The sequence below is a fragment of the Colobus angolensis genome, unplaced genomic scaffold, assembly GCF_000951035.1.
Source record: "Colobus angolensis palliatus isolate OR3802 unplaced genomic scaffold, Cang.pa_1.0 Scaffold194, whole genome shotgun sequence".
Classification (NCBI taxonomy): domain Eukaryota; kingdom Metazoa; phylum Chordata; class Mammalia; order Primates; family Cercopithecidae; genus Colobus; species Colobus angolensis.
The window spans coordinates 2,085,253-2,107,933 of record NW_012115088.1 but is presented as its reverse complement, the minus strand read 5'-3'; the positions used below and the strand labels follow the sequence as shown (position 1 = coordinate 2,107,933).

The 22,681-nt window shown below is 41.8% G+C and overlaps 1 protein-coding gene across 1 annotated transcript in view; it reads left to right on the top strand.

Moving 5' to 3' along the window:
- The window catches only part of CPA6 (carboxypeptidase A6), a 320,457-nt gene that overhangs the window by 213,211 nt on the left and 84,565 nt on the right, over positions 1–22,681 (top strand). Inside the window, exons 3-6 of the mRNA XM_011940914.1 lie at positions 10,547–10,671; positions 16,919–17,033; positions 18,948–19,049; positions 21,638–21,739. Of these exons, the coding sequence (XP_011796304.1) occupies positions 10,547–10,671; positions 16,919–17,033; positions 18,948–19,049; positions 21,638–21,739 (444 nt within the window). The remainder of the gene's footprint in view (positions 1–10,546; positions 10,672–16,918; positions 17,034–18,947; positions 19,050–21,637; positions 21,740–22,681) is intronic.

Here is a 22,681-nt window from a genome sequence, read left to right as displayed (position 1 = left end):
TCAAACATTAGACACCAGAAAAGGGCCAGAATTTTTAAGTGTAAATGCAATATCATACTGTTGTTGAGAAAACCAAATGGAATACTTCTGAATGTAGTGATCAAATATCACGGAGAGGTCATCAGTGTTAAGATTATAAGTCATCAAAAGAGAGTAGAGGAAAATCTCTGTTACTTGATGAGATACAGCCCAGGGGCTCTTGTCTTCCAATGTACTTCTTAATGGGTCATGCCAGGTGATCTCTGATTATTTCCATCTATTCTACCTCGGAGCCAGGCTGAAAATGCTAACTCAAATTTCAGGTAGAGGATTATTTTAAACTAGCAAAACATAGTGAACTATTTTTTCCCTTATCTAATAGGTTTCCTGAGGGGTTGCTAAGTTCTCAAAACCTCTAACGTAGGAGTCAGAAACCTTTCGTTAGTACTTATAAGTCATTTAATGTTCACTTAGAGGGCAGGAAGTAAGGTGGTATTGGCTCTTTTATATGAAAAGGGTAGTGGTGTGTTGATGCTACAGAAAGATGCAGGGTGCCAAGGTCAGGGGTCTTTGGGTCGGTAATTTCTCCTGGGTGGACCAGCACAGGCCTGCATCTTCCTCCCGTAGCCCCTAAATCACCTCCCAACCACCTGGCCTGATAGTGCTGGGAGTTCCCACCCATCCTGTCATACCATTAATTGTCACACAGCCTCAGGAGAACGGTGGTTACCCTGAAAAAAGGAAGAGCCAGCCTGGCATTAACACCTGAACTTTGGTGCTCCTAGGAGGCAGCCCAGCTCCCACAGCAAGACTATAATGTTCCTCTGTTGAACATAAACCATTTCACAGGACACCAACATTAGACAGGGCCACCCTATGTTCACCATGAAATAAGATAAGAACAAGACCATTGTGATCATGTCTAAACACAGACCAAGAAAGAAAAAAGACATGTCTATTTCAGAAAAATCACTAAGCTTACCCCTTTTCTGGCTAATGTCAGTGACCACTGCTTCTTTATCAATTATGGTTTTAGACCCATTTTGTTTCTCCCACCTTCTAGATAAAAGTATTAAAATATCAAATGACAAAATTACTCTCCTTCCTCACAGCATTCAGTCCACAGAAAAACCTCAGTTCCTTAAGCCCTTCACAAATCTCCTAAAGCAAATTCAAATTCCATAATAAGTCCTTTCTAAGTCTCTCTTACTGAGATTGCCTGTTGTTTCCCCTGCTGTGTTGCCCCCACTCGTTGCAACAAGCTAATGAGCAAGGTGAGGGGGAGGGGGTTCGCATAAATTTAAGGGATACAATTACAGTTTTGTTACATGGATATATTGCATTGTGGTGAAATCTGGACTTTCAGTGTTACCTTCACCCAAATAATATACATCCTACCCATTAAGTAATTTCTCATGCCTCACCCCACCACCCCTCTGCCTTTCTGGGTTTCCAATGTCTATTATTTCACACACTACATTCTGTGTACACATTATTTAGCTCCCACTTGTAAGCAAGAACATGCAATATTTAACTTCCTGTTTGAGATGTTTCACTTAAGATAATGACCTGTCTTGACAGTCTTTGATTGATGGGCTTCAGCAATCATTTCAGATTGGTGATGTATCAATTAGTAGTTCAGAGAAATGTTAAGAGTCTTTTTCTTTTCCATCACATGTGCTTTGTTTTGATAAATGAGAGATACCATCCCATTATGGCAATCAGCATTCAGCCTTGAAGAGAATTAAGGGGAAAACGGGCACCAAAAGAGAGTGTTACCGGAACTTCTACCTTTACTAATGCTGTAGGAATAATGCTTGACTTATAACTAGTACTCAGGCTGGTGGCATTAATTTCTATTATATTGAAATTTATATTCTTAAGCAATGCTTTCATTTGGACTGATCTAATTTTATTTCACTGTTGGGCCCCCACCAAATTTTTATAATTTCAATGCCTAGTTAGTTGTTATATGAAACAAATATGAATATGAAATATTTTCATTTTTCTTTAATCACAAAACAGAGCTTTAGTTTGCCTAAATTTCCAGGGTCTTTTGTTGGAATTATTGGGGCTATGCTTTAGGAAAGTGATTTGCAAATTACTTCTGTGGTTGGAAAGAAAGGATGGGCCTAAGTAAAATTAGTCCCAGAATTTCAACAACCTAACCTGAACCTTTGGTTCACAGAAGACCATAATTTTTGGCCAAGTTTCCCTATCAGCAGCCCACCAATACTTGAAATGTTGGCAAGTCATAATGAGAGGTGACAATGTGCTAACAGCCCTCACTCTCAGCGCCTCCTCGGCCTCGGCTTCCACTCTGGCAGCGCTTGAGGAGCCCTTCAGCACGCCACTGCACAGTGGGAGCCCCTCTCGGGGCTGGCAAAGGCTGGAGCCAGCTCCCTCTGCTTGCGGGGAGGTGTGGAGGGAGAGGCGCGGGTGGGAACGGGGGCTGCACGCAGTGCTCACAGGCCAGCACGAGTTCCCGCAGGCGCGGGCTTGGCCGGCCCCACACTCAAAGCGGACTGCCGGCACCGCGGGCCCAGGGCAGTGAGGGGTTTACCACCTGGGCCAGCAGCTGCGGAAGTTACTCCGGGTTCCCCAGCACTGCCCACCTGCATGCACTGTGCTCAAATTTCGCAGGGCCTCAGCTGCCTCCCCGCGAGGCAGGGCTGGGGACCTGCAGCCCGACATGTCCGAGCCCTCCCTCAGCCGTGGGCTCCTGGGTGGCCCGAGCCTCCCCAACGGGAGCTGCTCCCTGCGCCGTGGCACCAGGTCCCATCTACCACCCAAGGGCTGAGGAGTGCAGGGCAGCTCCACCTGCAGCCTCAGTGCCGGATCCATTAGGTGAAGCCAGCTGGGCTCCTGAGTCTAGTGGGGACTTGGAGAACTTTTATGTCTAGCTAAAGGATTGTAAATACAGCTATCAGCACCCTGTGTCTAGCTCAAGGTTTGTAAATATACCAATCAGTACTCTGTATTTAGCTAACCTAGTGGGGACTTGGAGAACTCTTCTGTCTAGCACTCTGTGTCTAGCTAAAGGATTGTAAACGCACCAATCAGCACTCTGTCAAAACGGATCAATCAGCTCTCTGTAAAATGGCCCAATCAGCTCTCTGTAAAATGGACCAATCAGCAGGATGTGAGTGGGGTCAGATAAGGGAATAAATGCAGGCTGCCCGCGCTAACCAGCAGCAAGCCACTCAGGTCCCCGTCTGTACTGTGGAGTCTGTTCTTTTCCTCTTTGCAATAGATTTTGCTGCTGTTCACTCTTTGGGTCCACGCGGCCTTTATGAGCTGTAACACTCACAGCAAAGGTCTGCAGCTTCACTCCTGAAGCCAGCGAGACCACGAACTCACCAGGAAGAATGAACGAGTCCAGATGCGCTGCTTTTAAGAGCTGTAACACCGCCAGGGTCTGTAGCTTCACTCCTGAAGTCAGCAAGACCACGAACCCACCCTGAAGGAAAAAACTGCAGGCACATCTGGATATCTGAAGGAACAAACTCCAGACACACCATCTTTCAGAACTGTAACACTCACTGCAAGGGTCCGCGGCTTGGTTCTTGAAGTCAGTGAGAGCAAAAACCCACCAATTCCGGGCACAATAAGTAGAGCAAGGGAAAATAATATGGGGAAAAATAAGCATTTTTTTTAACTGTATGACTACAGTGGCTGTTGCAGTCCTTAGAAGATAGTACAGTACTGTGACCTATGAAGCAGTATAGTCTAGGATTATATCTAAATGCTATAAAAATTCAAAATTAAGGACATGTAAGTTGAGAAATGGGATGAGTGGACGAAATTCAAATGGACTACCTTGTCAGTTCCCTGGTAAGGGGAAGTAGGATTCAGAATCTAGAAATGCTCTAGAGAAATCTTGGGGAGAGGATATATTTAAAGAAAATATATCAGTCCATACTGTCATAGAGAATGGGGGAAACAAATATTAACATGACAATTGTAGTAGGTTGAATAGTGTCCTCAAAAAAGACATGTCTGTGTCCTAATCACATTCAAGACCTGTGAATGTGACCTAATTTGCAAAAAAAAAAAAAGCATTTTCAAATGTACTTAAGAATCTGGAGATAAGGTCATCCTTGGCAAGTGACAGAAGAGGAGAAGACACAGAAGAGAAGACCATGCGAAGATGGAGACATAAATTGGAGTGATGTGGCCACAAGCCAAGGAATGCCTAGAGCCACCAGAAGCTAGAAACAGCTAGTGAGAAATCGCCCCTGGAGCCTCTGGGGAAGCACAGCCTGGCCAACAACTTGATTTTGGACTTCTGGACTCTAAAACTGTGAGAGAATAGATTTATATTGTTTTAAACCATCCCCGTCTTTTGCAATTTGTTATGGCGGCCCCTAGGAAACTCATAACAATTACTCATGCAAATAAGACATAATTAAAAGTTGTGGACTGTGAAAAAAAAATTCTATGAAAGCAGACAACAGGCATACCTTGACCCAACCTTGGAGGGCAGAGAAGCTCTCCAAGAATCCATAGCAAAAGATCCTAAAAGATCATCCAAGAAAGCTAAATGGGTGCAGACACAAAAGAATTTTAAGAGTAAATAAGGTACTTTGCAGGATAATAAGATTTTGTGTAAACTAATATTGAATTGGTATGATTATGTAAATTAAGCACTAGTCAAAGACAAACTTGATATGAAGTTTTCTTACTCAGAATCCTATGACATGGCACATAAGTGCCCTGCCTAACCCTTTGCCAAACAAACAAAAAATGAGAATAAATATAGAGCAGGAAAGTCCGCCTCTGTGCTATTTTGGGCAGCTAGGAAGCCAGCCATCTGTTACCAAGTTTACAGAGCACCTTTTGCATCTTCCCACATCCACGTATAGGACTCAACACTGAAGCTGCTGGAGGACACTGAGAGCCCCCATCCCGTGCTACCTGAACCAGGTGTGTAATTAGCTCTGGAGTAAAAGATAGGCAGGTGCTTCTCAGAAGTAGGCCAGGCCAATAAGCAAGCACAGCACAAGAACCAGAAAGAGCCGTGATGTTGGTGCTCAGTGGAATTATGACTTCTTTTCATTGCAAAGAAAAAGTTTTTGAATTTTGAATTATTTATCATTTAATGAATGCTCCAAGTCACCAGGACTTTTTTTTTTTTTTTTTTTTTTTTTTTTTTGAGATGGAGTCTCGCTCTGTCCCCTAGTCTGGAGTGCAGTGGCGCCATCTCAGCTCACTGCAAGCTCCACCTCCCAGGTTCATGCCATTCTCCTGCCTCAGCCTCCCGAATAGCTGGGACTACAGGCACTAGCCACCACGCTCGGCTAATTTTTTTGTATTTTTAGTACAGACAGAGTTTCACTGTGTTAGCCAGGATGGTCTCGATCTCCTGACCTCGTGTTCTGTCCACCTCGGCCTCCCAAAGTGCTGGGATTACAGGCGTGAGCTAACACAGCCAGCCCATCAGGACTATTTTAAGTACTTTGTGTGTATGTATTCATTTAAGCCTAACAAATATATTTAAAATATGCTATTTATAGTCCCATTTCATAAATGAGGAAACTGAAGTGCTGAGAGCTAAGTAGATTGCCTGCAGTCAAACAGCCTACAAGTGGCAGAACTGGGATTCAAACCCAGGCTGCCTAGCTATAGAATTCACACTCCTAATCACTGTATTTTGTATAATCTCTCTAATCTCCGTGATAATAGTAACAAAAATAACTACCACTATCATAGGATTCCTTCGGTGCCACTTTGTCAGCCAGAAATCTCTGCAGCCACTATGACCTCTGCCCGAGGTCTCAGGCCGCTAGGCCCACTCCACCCACTCAGCCCAGCAGGTCATGCTCAGCTTGTCCCCCAGCCTGGATCCCGTGCCCGCCCGCTGCATCTGCCACAGCCCACATCTGGACCAGGCATGTTGCAGCAGGCTTCCACCTTGGGCGCCAGTATCTGAATGACAGGAATGCAGTGGCACCCAAAAACTGGGAGATGCCAGCAAGTGCAAAGCCCCAGGGGTGTTACAGCTGTCGCCCAGGGAGTCCCAAGGTCTGAGCCCCCAAGAAATGGGGTCTTTCTCTTTTTCCTGCCCTTGGTAGCTTGGTGAATGGGAGTGTGTCACAGCTCGTTCATTCCCACCGCCTCGCAGTTCAGAGAACGGAGGCATGTCACAGCTTGTTCAGTCCTGTGCCTGCAACTTGGCGAATGGGGGCATGTAACAGCCAGCAGTTTTTTCTCACTCCTGTAGCTCAGTGAGCAGGAGCACGTGTTACAGTAGTTTGGTGGGTTCCAGCTTCTTGTCCCACAACTAAGAGGAATGAGGTACACAGACACTGGAGAGTGAGCAAGGCAGAGAAAAATTTTGTTGAGCCACAGGAAACTCCAAACACCAGAGGGGACCCGAAGTGGGTAGCCCACTGTGTGAGAGGGGGCCTGAAAGTGGGTAGCCATCTGTGAGACTGAGTCCAACATTTATATGGGCTCAGAATGGGGGACCAATCATGCTGATTGGTCCATGGGCGGGCCTGAAAAAAGCACCATTTAATTAGCTAAAAAGACATCGAGGAAGTTCTCACTCAGCTCGTGGAGTCCACCCAGAACTGGCAGCTCAGTTTTCAGGCTTCAGGCTGTCTTTGGCATAAAGGTCGGGTTTCACCAGGTACCTATCCCTGTCTGCCTAGGAATATGTCTGTCTCCTGCTGCTATCACTACTAACATTATTAAATATTGACCAATAAGGAAGATATAATTATCACCTTGAATTTACCAAAGAAGAAAGCAAGGCCCAGAAAGTTGACAAACCTGCCCAAAATCACACAGAGACTAAATGGGAGACTACATCAGATCCTAGGGAGTCAGATTCCAGGGCCTATGGAATTTACCACCACTATAGTGGCTTCCAATTCAGGCATTTGACTTTGTGCTAGGAAACATTCCTGCATTGTTTATATTTTCCATTTATTTATTGCTTCCTGCCCCCAGACCCTTAAAGCCATCTCTAGGTTTTAATCTCTGAGTAGGGACACAATCTCACCACGTTCTTCACCTTAACCACACCAAGTTGAACTCTGTCCTTATTCCAACCAGTCCTTCTTTTCATATGCTTTTCAAATAGCAATAATAATAAACACTGGTTGTCTTTTGAGCTCCTACTATGTGACAGGCCCTCTGCTATTTTGCTTCTATGATTCCAATTAATCCTCCAAGAAAGCCTGTTGGGTATGTTTTTAAGATTATCTTCACAGTACACATGAGGATACTGAGGCTCAGAAATGTTAAAAGCCTCCTGTAAGTCACACAGCCGATGCTGCCAGAACTAGAATTCCAGCCTATGGCTGTCAGATTGAGCATGACACTGAAATACCTCGGCCTCTTAAACATGTCTGTATCTATGCGACTAGTAATCATGTGAGGAAAGGAACACATGGGAACAGTCACCAGGTTCCTAGGCCAGAAGGCTGTACAAAGGGGAGTATCCTTTCCTGTGGAGTATCGGGTGGCTGCTTGCAGCAAAGACCTGGAATGGTTGGCAAACAGCCTTGGACCACCCTGATAAGGTTCTTGATACTTTTGTTATGTTGTAGCCCAGAATCACACAGCTTTGCAGTTCAGAACTACTAACTATCTCATCCAGATGTGATCAGGCCCTAAGGAAATGATTGATAGGAACCTACACACAGGGGGCTGATTGGAACCTTGAAATACCTGCATATGAATTTACAGGACAAATAACCCCACAGGAAAGACCAGAATGTGAGACCTACTGACCAGACCTCCCCAAATGCTAGATCAGGAAGTTGGAAGATGTTTATTTTTCTGGCATATTCTCGGAAGATCCTGAAGACAAGAACCGGGTCAGTAAATTAGGGGCACTGCTGTTAAGCCTGTCCTGTATCAGCCATTTTGTACCTGTGCAACCTTGGGGAAATGACTTAGCCTCTATGAACCTGAATCTTCTCCTTCATTAAATGTATCTACAATTAATTCCTCCTCAAAGTGTTACTGAAAAGATTAGAGATTTCTATAAAGTAGATGAAACATTATAAATCTCAGATGGTAATTACTGTCCCATATGTCTTCTATAGGCACCTGCCTGCCACCACCTCAACTGAAATATCCATGCTGCTTATTCAGATACCGTTTCTTTATTATTGGAGAAAAACTAATAATTCATTTTCATTTACTTTCATAATATCACACCAAAATAGAATTCCTGATTTTGCAAGTTCTTTTTTATCAGTTGTCCTTTAGGCCAACAGCTTTCTGAGCACATTTCTAAGCACACTTTCTGAGAAGGTTTCCCAGGAAGCCTTCTCCAAGCTTTGCTGTAGGGTCTGTTTCATGGAACTTTCCTGTGGAGAAGCTGCTCTCTTCTGTGGGATGAGGATTCTTATTTCAGCATGGACCCCCAGAAAATAGCACTTACAGACTCATCTCCAGAGTGGTAATTCATATTATTTTAGCTACCTGTGCCTCTCTATCCTCTGAATACAGCACAATTTCCTCATATCCACTGGCATTAAGGGGTGGCAGCAAACTGTTATCCTTAATATCAAAAATCTGTCTCTGTGATGGGTTTAGAGGCAAGTCCCAAAGATTCAATCTTCTAAAGGATTAGAAAATCTAATATATAAAGAAAAGTGAAAGATACCAACATGCTTATTCTTATAAAGGCAAGAAACCAGCTATTCCTCACTGAAGAACAGAATACCAAAAAAAAAGAAACTATGCTGCAATCGAAGGGATTAAGAAAAATGTCTGACAATCTTGTTAAATGTGAATGAGTTCAATTAGGATATTGTCGACTCTCCTCTATTTGGAGACTTACAAGATTTGGTTTAGACACACCTACTGGGGACAGTTTGGTGCAGTCCTAGATGTGTCCTTGCCCAAGGGCTGACAGATGGATTGAATGACCTCTCAGCATCCCTTCCAGCCTCACACTTCTGTTGTGCACTGATTGTTGGACTGGCATGTTAGCTGAGTCAGATTTGCCCTTGCAAGCCAGTGGAAGAGTCAGCTGCATGAAAGAAAACAGGTAGATTCTTTGTCCCCAAAATAAAAGCCTCTCTACCCTGTTCCAGACTAAATTGTATCATTAGAGGTTTATTTTTCTGAGTCACAAAGTATTTTTGATCTTCTAGAGTTCCTCACAGAATGCAGGCACTGACACTTAGTGAAGATAAAGTAACTAAACCTTATCAGATAAGGGCTTGGCAGAGACCAAGGCCCTGCAGCATCCTCCAAGACTGGAGATGCAGGAAGAGGGAGGCCCAGAGCAGTCACGGGTAGACAGAGGCAGGACTGTGAAGACAAACTGTGTCTAATTAGAAATGATGCTCCAAGCTCCTGCAGAGATAGGGCTTTGCTCCCTTCCATCTGCGTTCCATCATGCCTTTGATGAAGGCCAAGCTCCTACCAGGCACAGAGCACTGGCTAAGGCACTGGGGACACTATAGTAAGGAAACAGATGTGGCTTCTGCTTTCCTGCAAAATACTGAACATGTAGTGAATTACTACATAGGGGGAGGTCTACACTCATGCAACAAATACTGAGTGGCTAATTTACGTAAGGCACTGTTCCAGGATGGGTGGCAACCAAATAGGCAAACCCTTCGCCCTCCCAGAGTTTACTTTCTGGCAATAGGAAGTTACATCATGAAAGAAGCACCAGGTTCTCTAAGAGCTACGACAAGGAGACCTACCCTAGCAGCCAAGTCTTCCTTGAAAAGGGACGTTTATGTTGACAAGTGAAGGCTGAGTAGGAATTGGAGAAAGGCATGTGTTGGAGGAAAAATAGGCATCTAGAGAATGTTCCATCTAGGTGGGGCGCCGTGGCTCACGTGTTTAATCCCAGCACTTCGGGAGGCCAAGGAAGGCAGATCACTTGAGGTCAGGAGTTCAAGACAAGCCTGGCCAATATGATGAAACCCTGTCTCTACTAAAAAAAAAAAAAAGAAAGAAAAATACAAAAATTAGCTGGACCTGGTGGCATGCACCTATAATCCCAGCTACTTGGGAAGCTGAGGCAGGAGAATCGCTTAAACCCGGGAGGCGGAGTTGTAGGGAACTGAGATCACCCCACTGCACTCCAGCCTGGGTGACAGAGAAAGACTCCGTCTCAAAAAAAAAAAAGAAAAAAGAAAGAAAAGAAAAAGACCAAGAATGAGAGAATGTTCCATTTGAAATTACCAAATACTCCCCAGCTACCACAGTGTTTTTGTGTGGTAGGATGAGGGGTGATTTATATCTTTTTTTCTTGCAGTTTTTCAAGTATTTGCAGGGCAAGTAATTTTAAAACAATATCAAAATTATACCTAAAACTATTTTATCTCATTTTTACCTTGTAGCTTTAATATATTGGTCTTCAAACTATTACTTGCCAATTATGATCAAATTCTATATGGATATGATATAATTTGGAAACTCAAATTCAAGATAAAATAATTTTACCCTGATGATGAAAGCGTGAAGTGTAATTCCAAAATATGTTTGGTTACCATATGCAAACAAAAGAATGTGTTTGACATCGTGACGCAGATTTTCCCCCACTAAGTTGGACATGAATTATAGGTTGGTTCCTGCACTACAGGTGGACCTGTGGCAGCCCAGCAGTATCTCCTATGTATCAGAGGGAACAGTTACTGATGTCCATATCCCCCAAAACGGTTCCCGAGCCCTGTTAGCCTTCTTACAGGAAGCCAACATCCAGTACAAGTAAGCATTCCTTTTCACTTGCTATAAAATTTGTTTGTACTAAACTGAACCAAATGGTAGTTATATGTAGGTTATTTATCAAGTGCTTATGACAGTGTGTTTGGTACAATTTTTCATATGGGGAAAACTGACATGAATATATTCACCTTGAAGAGCTTCTTAGTCCAATGCGGGATGGGAGCAACCACGTGGACCTTTCATTTCACTATTGACTGTTACCACTAAGTGATCAGTGAAACAACAGACATTTTTCTGTGAAGAAAGGAGAGCAGCCTAGCAAGGCCTAGAGAGTGGATGAGAAGGCAGGAGTGGAAAAGGCTTTCTGCAGGAGCTATGCCAGCCAGGCAGAGGCAGAGGGGATCACACAAGCAAAGGAAGAAGCAGCATATGAGTGCAGAGTGGTTAGTGTATAAAGTGCAAGTCAAAGGGCAGAAAGAAATGATGCTGGAGAAACAGGGAGCTCCAATGGTGGGAAATCTTATGTGCAGGGGCAGCAGCTCAGACCTTGTCTTGTGGGTGGTGCTGCCCCATTGCAAAGGAGGTGCATGCCAGTGGGGTCGGGTGGAGGGGATAAGAAACACTAGTCCAGAGAAGAGGGAGTGAGGCTCTGAGTAGGACCAGACTAGTAGGATCATGAGAGCATTAAAAAAATATGTCAGAGCAGACTCTCCTCATGTTGGATGGTAAGTAGGAAAGGAAGAAGTGAAAGGATGACTCCAAGTTTTCTAGCTTGGGTAACTGAGTAGACAAACTTGAACAGATTTAGATATTTTGAGGGTTAGTTTTTAAAAAAAAAAAAATGGTTAAAGGAGTAAGAAAAGAGCAGTTGGGGCCGGGTGCAGTGGCTGACACCTGTAATCCCAGACTTTGGGAGGCTGAGGCGGTCGGATCACCTGAGGTCAGGAGTTCAAGACCAGCCTGACCAACATGGTGAAACCCTGTCTCTGCTAAAAATACAAAAATTAGCCAGGCATGGTGGTGCACACCTGTAATCCCAGCTACTCGGGGGGCTGAGCAGAAGAATCACTTGAACCCAGGAGGCAGAGGTTGCAGTGAGCTGAGATCGCACCACTGTACTCCAACCTGGGCCACAGAGTGAGACCCTGTCTCAAAAAAAAAAGAAAAGAGCAAGTGGAAGATAGTCAGAGGAGTTGAAGAAGAAAAGCAAGACTTTAAAGAAAGAGATGGGTCCAGAGTACCAAGTGCTGCAGTGATATCCAGCAAGCAAAGGACCAACCAGTATCCTTTGGATCTGGCAATAGAAAGAACATTGATGACTCTAAAGGTGGATTAGAATGTTCGCACTAGAAGACACAGATGTGAACAGGAGGTGAGAACACACAGCAGCAGAGTCGATTCCTGTTCTTAGCAGTTAGAATAAGAGAAGCAGAGAATGAGAAGTGACTGGGAAGAGATGCATTGCTGATGCCTACCTGGTAGATTTGGGATTTGTTTGTGTAGGGGGGAAGTCTTAATGTATTTATAGGCTGAAGGAAGAGCCTGTAGGGAGGAAGACATTGATGATGCCAGAGAGAATGTGCAGAAAGAAAAGTGTCTGAACAGCAGGAAGGATACCTCATTTTCTAAAACTAAAGAGATAAATGTGGTGGATCTACTTAAGATTGTAGAGAGGAAAGTGGACACGCCAAAAAAGATTACAGCCAATGGCTAAATTTTCTGGATGAATGAAGAAGCAAAATTATCTACTGAAAGTAAGGAAAGAGGGGTTAAAGGGTACAACCAAAAGAAAAACTGGGGTATGAACAAAGAGAAGTGGTTGTTGCAGAGAAGAGAGATTGTAACACTGATACAGAGTGGGAAGTTCTGTTGGATAGGACCATGGAAAGGTCAGGGTGGCAAGAAAGTTAAGGTCCTTAGTGAGATACTGGTTCAAGTATTCATCCGTGGTCTAATATGGATTGGAAGGCAGGAGCATCTAGGAGGGATAAGGAGACCAAATGGAAGAATCAGGGAAGATATTAAGGTCTTTGTATTGAAAACAATGTAGTGTTACTGAGGGAAACAAATGGGAAGGAAAGAAGTTCTGACAAAATGTGAGTAGTTGGATGCTCAGAGTCCTAGGGTAGAATGTATATGGCTGGTGACAAGATCCACAGGGTAGCCATAGAGATTATTGAAGGGGAGTGTTGCGTGGATATCTTTGAGGCTGGTGCAGTCAAGAACAGGTGGCCTAAATCACCAGAGAATTATCTTGAATCTCTTTGGCTGGTGGCAAGATTAGAGGAGGAGGGAGAAAATGTACTTCTGGGGCAGGAACATCAAGGCAGAGCCAAGAGTTCGAGGAAAGCAGCAAGAAGTGACATGATGTTTCAGAGAGGATGAGCGTTCCCTGGAAGCCAGAAGATTCATGGCATACAGGAGAATATGCTGACCTTCCTCCCTTCTACCCCACGGTAGGCAGGTGGAGAGGGAGACTGGGAATAGAAAGCCACAAAAGAATGTGTATCCTTTAAAAAGTCAAATGTCTGATGAGAATAAAAGAGTTCCCTGAAGAGGCTAGAGAATGTAGGAAGTTAATTTACAAAGGAAGGGAGACTCCAGCGGGCACAGGGAAAAGCAGGTGGAGAAGAGAAGGGACGTCAGTGGAAGATCTAGGAGAAGTGCGGTGTGGTGACTTGATGAGATGAGACAGAGAGGAAGGGAGTCACTTACCCTTTGCTGGGAATCCTAAGATTTTGGGGTTGAGAGGCATGAATGTAAGTGACTACTCCACCTACCCAAACTTTTTAGCAAGTTGTTGTACTGTCAAAACTGGCACAGAGTTTGGGGGTCTGGGAGGGCCTGGGACCTAGGGTGGGCTGATGGCTCTGTGAGTTAATAGTGAGGGCCCAGGCTCTCTGGAGGGCTGAGCCAAGAGGTGCCAAATGGCAGGGACATCTCTGGTCCACACAGAGACTGCCCTGCCAGAAGGATATCTACAGCTTTATTAAAGTCCTGATATGCTTTTTACAGAAAGGTATTTTATCTGTGCTTCTAGAACAGAATCACAGCTGTGTATAAAACTATTGTTCATACTGGACACATTTTAGTCATTGCTCTAGCTTTGAAGGCCTACTCTGATTCTCTGAATGCCTGACAGGAAACAGCTTGGCAATTATATCTATAGGTGCTCAGTAACCACTCACATGCTTCATTAATTACTATTCAGTAGAAAAGAATATACCAGTTAGTTTAACAAGTCTCTATTTCCTGTCATTAAATATAGGTCATGTGGAACTGATATAGAATAAAATATCACACTTCATGTCACAGAGAATAAAGTCTAAAAAATGAGTGTTTTAAATCAGTTGCCTCTTCATGGAGAACAGTCATTTAGAATTATTCATTTCATTGGTGCCAAGATAATAACATATGAGTCAATTAAATTCCATGGGCCCAGTAGGTAGAGATCATTTTAATTGACTTTTAGTATTGTAGCCTGGAGTGTTTTCAAAAGATTGTCATTTACTCTGTACGAGAATACGTAATGTATAGCTATTGTGATTTTTAAAGTGGAGGTGATGTGACTCCATGTGTCTGGCCCCTAGGTGATCAATTCCCCTCTAAGAAATGATTCATTCTACCATAAAACATTTTGGTCATTCTATAAAGTAAATACCTATAAAAGTTGGTGATGAAATTTCTATTTTTTGGCCAGGTGTGGTGGTTCACACCTGTAATCCCAGCACTTTGGGAGGCTGAGCTGGTGGATTACCTAAGGTCAGAAGTTTAAGACCAGCTTGGCCAACATGGTGAAACCCAGTCTCTACTGAAAATACGATTAGCCGGGCATGGTGGTGCGTGGCTGTAATTCCAGCTGTTCGGGAGGCTGAGACATGAGAATCACTTGAACTTGGGAGGTGGAGTTGCAGTGAGCGAAGGTCACACCACTGCACTTCAGCCTGGGTGACAGAGCAAGACTCCTCAAAAAAAAAAAAAAATTCTATTTTTTGAGGGTCCCTCCCCACCCTGGAAACTTTGAGGAGGTGGTTTTGTACTGAGTAATGGCATCACTCAGAAAGTTTATAATAGTTCTAGTCACCATTACAGGAATATACACAACGGGGGTAGGAATCATCACAGGCTGTGAAGAAGTAAGAAACTACAACAGTTTACAAAGACCATTCTGAGACTCCATTTCATAGCTTTGTCATGGATGTGCTAGTTTCTAGTCAACTACTTAACAAGGAAAATGGGCCTTGACCTCCAGTGTCACAATTATTTTTTAATTTAAGGCTGATCTCCTAGGGCCTGCATTTGGATGCAATGTAAGTTACTGAATAGAGACCTGGGTTGGTTTGCTGGGGCCACCGTAACAAAGTACCACAGAATTTAACAATTGGAAATTCAGAAGGAGATTCTAGTATAGATTTCTGCCTTTGGCAAATCCATCTACATTTTTTTTTTCCTTAGTTTCTTGGGATCGAAAAAGTAGCCAGGAGAAATAATAGATGATCTTGGTGAGGGAAACATACCTGAAGGTTCTCTGCAGTATTGGAATATGTTGACAATTTATAACTACCCCAGCCCTAGTCAAACTCGCATCCCTCTTGACCATCCCAGATTCTCCCCTAACACAAGGAAGTTAGAAAATTAACATGGAGCTCCATTTGGCTGAAGACTTACCTTAGCAATATTGTAAAATTCTTTAACCCATACAAGCCTAATCATCTGTAACTTCTTACTTTGAGGGCAAAAAAGAAAGCACTAATACAGATGGTGTTCAAACCAACAACAACCTCCCACTCACATTTTGAGCCACAGCAAGCAGCCGTCAGGGACTTAACCAAGCTTTGAGCCTCCTCACCTTACCTTGATTTCTAAAATGTTTTCAATTTTAAAATCAAAAATAGAAACAAAAAAGAAGTAAGCCAATGATCAATTCCTGATTAAGTGCTTTGTCCATAGTAGGTGCTCAATAAATAACAAATAAGTAAATGAAAAAGAATGTCCTATACCCGGTATGATCCTAAGTTAATTTACTTTCTTCATAGAATGGAAAATATTTCTTTAGGTGATTCAAGATAATTTTTTTAAATAATTTTTAAAACTTAATATTTAAGGCTTTAAATAACTTTCAGCCTTGAAAGTTATTTAAAGATGCCATTATATGTTCTTTTAATAGCACTTAAACCATTAAACAACAAGTTGTTTTGGAAAATAAAATATGAAAGCAAAGCTTTTTAGCCACCTGCCAGGCCCAGTAAAATCACTGGGAGGCTTTCTAACATCTTTAAGTAATGCAAATGACTGAAGTGCTTTGCTACTGTGTGGAACTCTAGTTAGTGGAGGCTGGTGAGCATTGAGAAGACAGGTCTGTATTTATCTAACTCACATGTCACATCAAGAACACTAATGACTCCACCTGGAGCTGGTTCCACAAAGCCTGAAATCTCCCGCCCTGGCCTCAGCCTTTAATTTCCAAATGCATTCACTGTAATTGGCTGAGCTTCTCTTCTCTTGGCATTCTTGACACTGGCAGGTAGTGAAATCACTTTTTCCAACTCTGGGTATTTCTTCAGTTTCCTCTTGAGGACTGTAGCTTCTTTTCCCCTTTCCCTTTTCTCTCTGTCTTGGGTCAGGGGTGCTGGGTGGTGACGTGACCACAGTCTCTTGGTGATGGAAGGGATGTGCGCAGAAAGAAGCAGCAGGAAAAAGAAGGTGGTGAGGGCACGGAAGAGAAGCCTAGGCTCAGTTTTCATGAAATGACCCTGGACCTAGAATCTCAAGATTGGAATTTGGGTTCACCTTCCAAGTTCAAATTCTGGCTCGGCACTGACCAGAAAAGTGATATTGGTGAGTTCTTAACCCTTTTGAGACTCAGTTTCCCCATTTTAAAAATATCAATAACAAGAGAATCTACCACATAGACTATAGGGCTATTAACTAAGATTTTGTACATAAAATACATAGCACAGTGCCTGGCTGCTAGTAGGTAAGTAGTACCCAGTAAATCTAAGCGCTCGTAGCCATCATTTGGTTGTTGTGGCTGCGAATCAACAGCTATTGTTACTACTACTGTCACTGGAGGACATCTGCCTATAATTTTACACTTTAAATTCATTACACCACGTATTTAACAGTTTTCATTTCCTGAAAAATAACATTTTCCCAACATTTGGTATTTTTAGAAATATTGATCACCACAGTCTTTCTTTACATAGATGCATATGATTTTCTTTGGATGTTGCCTGATTTTTGCAATATCTCAATTTACTTTTCATCATGTCTGTCGTTCCAAATCCAGGATCCTCATAGAAGATCTTCAGAAAACACTAGAGAAGGGAAACAACTTGCAAACCCAGAGAAACCGAAGATCCCTCTCTGGATATAATTATGAAGTTTATCACTCCTTAGAAGAAGTATGTAATCAAAAGAGCTTTTTCGGTTTTTTACAGAGGCGTCTTTATCATTTAGGTCTAAGGGAGAAAATGATGTGCTTTATGCTTCTGGGGGAGAAGCATAAAGACAGAGAAGGTACTATGTGAAGAATATGTGTAGCTTTTAAGTGGCCCAGGCACCTTATCTCTTCTATTAAGTCTTTGATGGTATCTAAGAAGTATCAAAATAATTTTAATTTCACTTGCTTTACCCATACCACTTTTACATAGGATGTAGGAAGTGCAATGAAAGAGTGGAGAAATGTTGCTATAATTACAGCTATAGTGGCCTCCACTAAGAAGTCAAGAAATGTAAAGCTAACCAGAGTTTGAGAAAATGATGAGTAGAGTGGACCTTACTTGCACCCTCTGCAAAGTTGAGACCTCTCAAAGGCAAAGCTTCATTTGTGGCACCTCTGCACCTTTGAACATGCATTTTTATCCTACCTGGAGAACTGACAGACACCTCATCCACACTGCCTCATCCTTTACTATTCACCTGGACAGCTTGTTGTTCTGCAAATCTCAGCTTAAGCAAAAAGGTAGCTGTTCCTATTCTCCCATATTGGATTTAAACCCCTCCTCCACCAACACCTAGTGAATTACATGCCCCCGTAGCACAATTAAAAACTGTGATAGTTTTTAATTATGTAATTATGTGATCATTTTATTAATGCCTTTCACCCCTAATAAGCTACAAGTTCCATGAAGGCAGGCCATTTCTTTCTTATTCACCACTATAACCACTATAACCCCAGTGGCAGGCAAATAGAGACCTCCAAATACGTAGTTGTTGACAGAGGAATAAATGAATGAATCATACATTTTCCATGCTTCCTCTGAATTGAACAAAGAAATGCCAGACATAAAATAAATGAGATGCTGCTCTATTCTTAAGACGATTTTTGGTTCTCTTGATGACAACTCTCCTTTCAAAATTATCTCCACATATTTCGTGTCTCAACATGTTTTGAAGCTTAGAAGCAATAGAAAGGTTTCAGATAACTTTGCACACAGAAGTACTGCTAACATGCACTAAAAAAAAGTCAAATTTTACAAATATAATATAGATATGCATAATGTATGTGTATATACACACACACAAACATCCTGCTCATAAGCTTAAATACGAGTGGAAAGAAAAGAATGTATGGGTACTTTCCTGAATGTATTTAGCTATTTTTTTTAACATTGATCCTTTTATACCATAAAATGGTAGGACACTTTTGTGTTATTTTTTTACACCTTATAAGGCTTTTAAGTCAGGAATGAAGCACCTTATTCATTCAAATGTATCTTTTCCTGATGACAGGTAAGTGTATATGAATGGATCAGTGCAAATGTGTCACTATCACTAGAGAAATTATTCAGAGTTTGCCCTCTGAGAACCCTCTGATGAAGAAGGTTCTCAGTAGAAGAACCTTTAAATGAAAAAAAGATAATGCCTTTTTCTTAGCATCCTCTGTTCAGTGGCAAATTGTAATATATGGGACTTTAAGAAACACTTTCAAGTAGTTTGGACAGTTTTCCTAAAGTTGATTTATTTCTTTCCCTCTTAAATACTTGTGGAAAATAGAAATAAATTCCGATTTTCAAGAAGAAACCAGAACACATCAATTTTTAATAAAAATCTGTAGCTAGTATATTGATATATGGTAAATAATGGAAGAACAATATAAAGACATAAGCTACTATCTGTAAAGGCAGAAAATTAAATGTAATTTTAGGTATCCCAAAGAAAATTAAAAATAGAAAGTAGGTTTTTGTTCAGTTTTATATTCCATGTGCACTCCTTGAATTCTAAGACCTACTATTGTCTTTTTGTTTCCTTTTGTTCTCTAGAAGCACCATTATTGTGAGAGAGTCTTAACATAGTTTTTATTTATTTGCTCTTAGATTCAAAATTGGATGCATCATCTGAATAAAACTCACTCAGGCCTCATTCACATGTTCTCTATTGGAAGATCATATGAGGGAAGATCTCTTTTTATTTTAAAGGTAAAAATAAGCAATTGCTATGTAAATACATAATGTTTACCAAATATTCATCTTTTTCAACTTTGACTTATGGGGAAAAGAAATGAAACGATCTTTTATAAAGTCTCATATTTAATATCATCTGATAATCTCAGAAATATTTTCCCTTAGGTTTCTGAGCCATATGTCATTTTTGCCATTGGATATTCCAGAGAATACTGTTGCTAACATTTTCAGTTGTCGAGGCGAAGTATTTGTGAGTTGGTGCTGCTTAAGATGAACCAACGCAAAACTATATAAATGTGTGAGAAACTGATCTGGCTTGGCTCTGTGTCCCCACCCAAATCTCACATCAAATTGTAATTTCCAGTGTTGCGGGAGGAACCTGGTGGGAGGTGATTGAATCATGAGGGCAGATTTCCCCCTTGCTGTTCTTGTGATAGTGAGTGAGTTCTCATGAGATCTGGTTGTTTAAAAGTGTGTAGCCCTTCCCCCTTCACTCTCTTCCTCCTGCTCCACCATGTAAGACGTGCCTCCTTCCTCTCCGCCTTCCGCCATGACTCTTAAGTTTCCTGAGGCCGCCCCAGCCATGCTTCCTGTACAGCCTACAGAACTGTGAGCCAATTAAACCTCTTTTATTTGTAACTACCCAGTTTCAGGTAGTTCTTTATAGCGACGTGAGAACTAACTAATGCAGAAGCTATGTATTATTCTCATTCATCTCTTGACCCTGCATTCTCTTCTGTCTACTGACCTATAGCTCTCCATTCTTTCTCAGCCAAACTTCTAAAAAGACTGACCTCTAATCACCATCTCTACTTCCTCTCCTGTCATTCAGACTTTGACTCACCAGCCTTTGCCCCCACAAGTCTTCTAAAACTTCTTTCCAAGGCCAGCAACCACTCCTAGTTGATTCTCCTCCTGTCTCTCTGACCATCTTGGTCTCACTCACTGGCTCCTTTCTCCTTGTTCTTTCTTAGATTCAGGTAATCCCTGAGACTCTGTCCTCAGCCCTACTTTCATACCACAAACACTCTCTAGATAGACACAGTTAGCCCATCATTTCAGCAGTCATCCCAGATCTCTGTATCTATTGCAGTCCACCCTCTGGAACCTTAAATTCACCCCCATTGCCTACTTGACACTCTTCCCTGGATATTCAGAAAAGCACCTCAGATTCAGAATGGCATCCCTCTCTTCCCAATTCAGAAACATGGGCATCATCCTAAATTCCTCTCCTTTAACCATTCACTTTAAATTACCACCAAAAGCTGACCATTTTTTCTTCTGAATATTTCAGATCTGCCCCAGTTGCTTCTCTTGTCCTCATAGCTATTACCCTGACTTCTCTCTGTGTCTGTTCTCCCTGGACTATTGCAGTGGTTGCCTCACTGCTGAGCTTCCTTGGAGCCCCCATTCTTGACCCTCTCCTGCTCTAATCCATCCTCCACACTGCTGCCAATATGAGCCCTCAAACATGAGCAAGCAGACACACACACACACACACAGCCCCCCATAGAATACAGGAGGAAGCTCATCTCTTTTATTTAGTATCCAGGGAATCCACGTTGAGCTTTATCTGCTGTTCCTTCCTCAAACTGCAGGCACAGTTCCTCCAATATGGTATGCTCAGATTCTCTTCCAGGATTGACATGCCTTCCTCCAACTTGTCTGCCAAACAAGCTTTATGTCTTGCTGAAGTACTCAAGTGCTCCTCTTCTGAGAAGCCACCTTTTATTACTTAGGAAAATTAAACATAACACTCTTATGTTCCCATGGTAACTTATCGATATTCACATCATAATTGTTGATTGATTGCTTACATGTTTGCCCTCCCCACTAGCATATGAATTCCTTGTCTGTTCATGTTTGAATCTCCAGTACTGAGCACAATGTCTGACATTAAAAAGGATTTCCTGAAATATTCGTGGAGTGAATGAATGAAAATTAGATCCCCTGTAATTATAATGACAGGAGCTCCTATTGATTTCTCGGCTAGCAACCACGTTAACAGTAATATTGATATAGTTGGATTGTAAAGAAAAATCTGCCACTTGATTCTAGAAATCAAGTTGTTTTATGTTTTCATTTCATGGTATAATAAAATTTGCCTTTATCCACCTACAAAATATAGCTATTATTTAAGAACTATTCCTTGGGATGGAGAGAGAAAGGGGATGAGGGAGGACTTAGCTTTTTACTTAACAGTAACATAGTATATTACAATGAAGAAGCACGCTGAGCCAGGAGGATTGCAAGAGACCAGGAGTTCAAGACCAGCCTTGGCAACATAGCAAGAACTCATCTCTTAAAAATTAATTAATTAATTAAAATAAAAATTTTTTTTAAATAAAGAAGCAACCTATATTAGGGATTTTCCTTTTCCTTTTGTGCTTTCTAGTTCTTTTATTATAATTAGGACAATAAATGTATTGTTTCTGCATAAACAAGCCTGGACTTTCGAGATAGATAGGAACTCCCTTTGTCCTTTTTATGCGTTACCTAATGAACCACACTATAATGAAGAATTATGCTGAAACCTTATTAAATTATGCTGGTCAGTGAATCTAAAAGCCTGAGTTGGTTACTGTGAATGCTCTTGTTTTCAGCTGGGCAGACGTTCACGACTCAAAAGAGCTGTTTGGATAGACTGTGGTATTCATGCCAGAGAATGGATCGGTCCTGCCTTTTGTCAGTGGTTTGTAAAAGAAGTAAGTTAAACCCTTTATACAATGTCCATTTCAGCTAGTCAGTGCTTCCCTGTGTTTTTATTCTGCTTAACAAATGAAGTGGGAATTTGAAACCAATGATACCTGGTTGAATAACAGTAACACCTTGATTCCATGGGCTGCTTTCATGTTTATGAAGACCTCTTGTAACCCTGGCTCAGCTTATCCTCACCTGTGCCCTTGAAAGTGGGAATTGGCAGCTCTCATTACAGAGAAAGAAACTGAAGTTCAGAGCCTTCTTGAATTTGTGACAAATTAGGAACTAACCTAGCAATGCATATATGGCACAGCTAAAAACCCATTCTGTGGTGTTCCAAATAATTTCTTACAAGATATCCAGCTCAGAAAGTTCTACATTACTTGACTTCCTCCTCAAAATCATTCCACATATGCTCTAACAATAAAGAGATGAACAAGGGGTTGCTTGTGCCCTCCTGCTATAGGTCCGTAATTTAGATACCAGCAGACCTTTAGCATCTGTGGATTTAACATTCCTAGTTTTGGTTATTTTTCGGTAACCCTAATCATTGATGACTCATAATGATTTCTCATTTTCTTAATGCTTCATTTGAGTCACAAGCCCTCTGAGCTAGTGCGTTGAGTGGGTCCCTATCCCAAGAGTGGGCCAGCCTTTTGTGCCAACACTTTTGTATGTTCTGATGCTTTTCTATTCATTGTCAAGGATGTAGTATCTTTCATGGGTTTTTTTTTTAACCTTGACTTTTAGTTTTGGGAGTTGAGGGGTGACTAATACTGGTAATGAAAGTGAAAGTCGAAGGATATGAAGGGTCTTAGCCACAAAACAACTCGACAAATTTTTTAGCCCTGTACTTATAGAAAACCATTAAAGACACAAAGGATATTTAAATGTATCAGTGATATTTTACCGTGTTTTATGGGGAAATTATGTGCTGTAGTGGAATT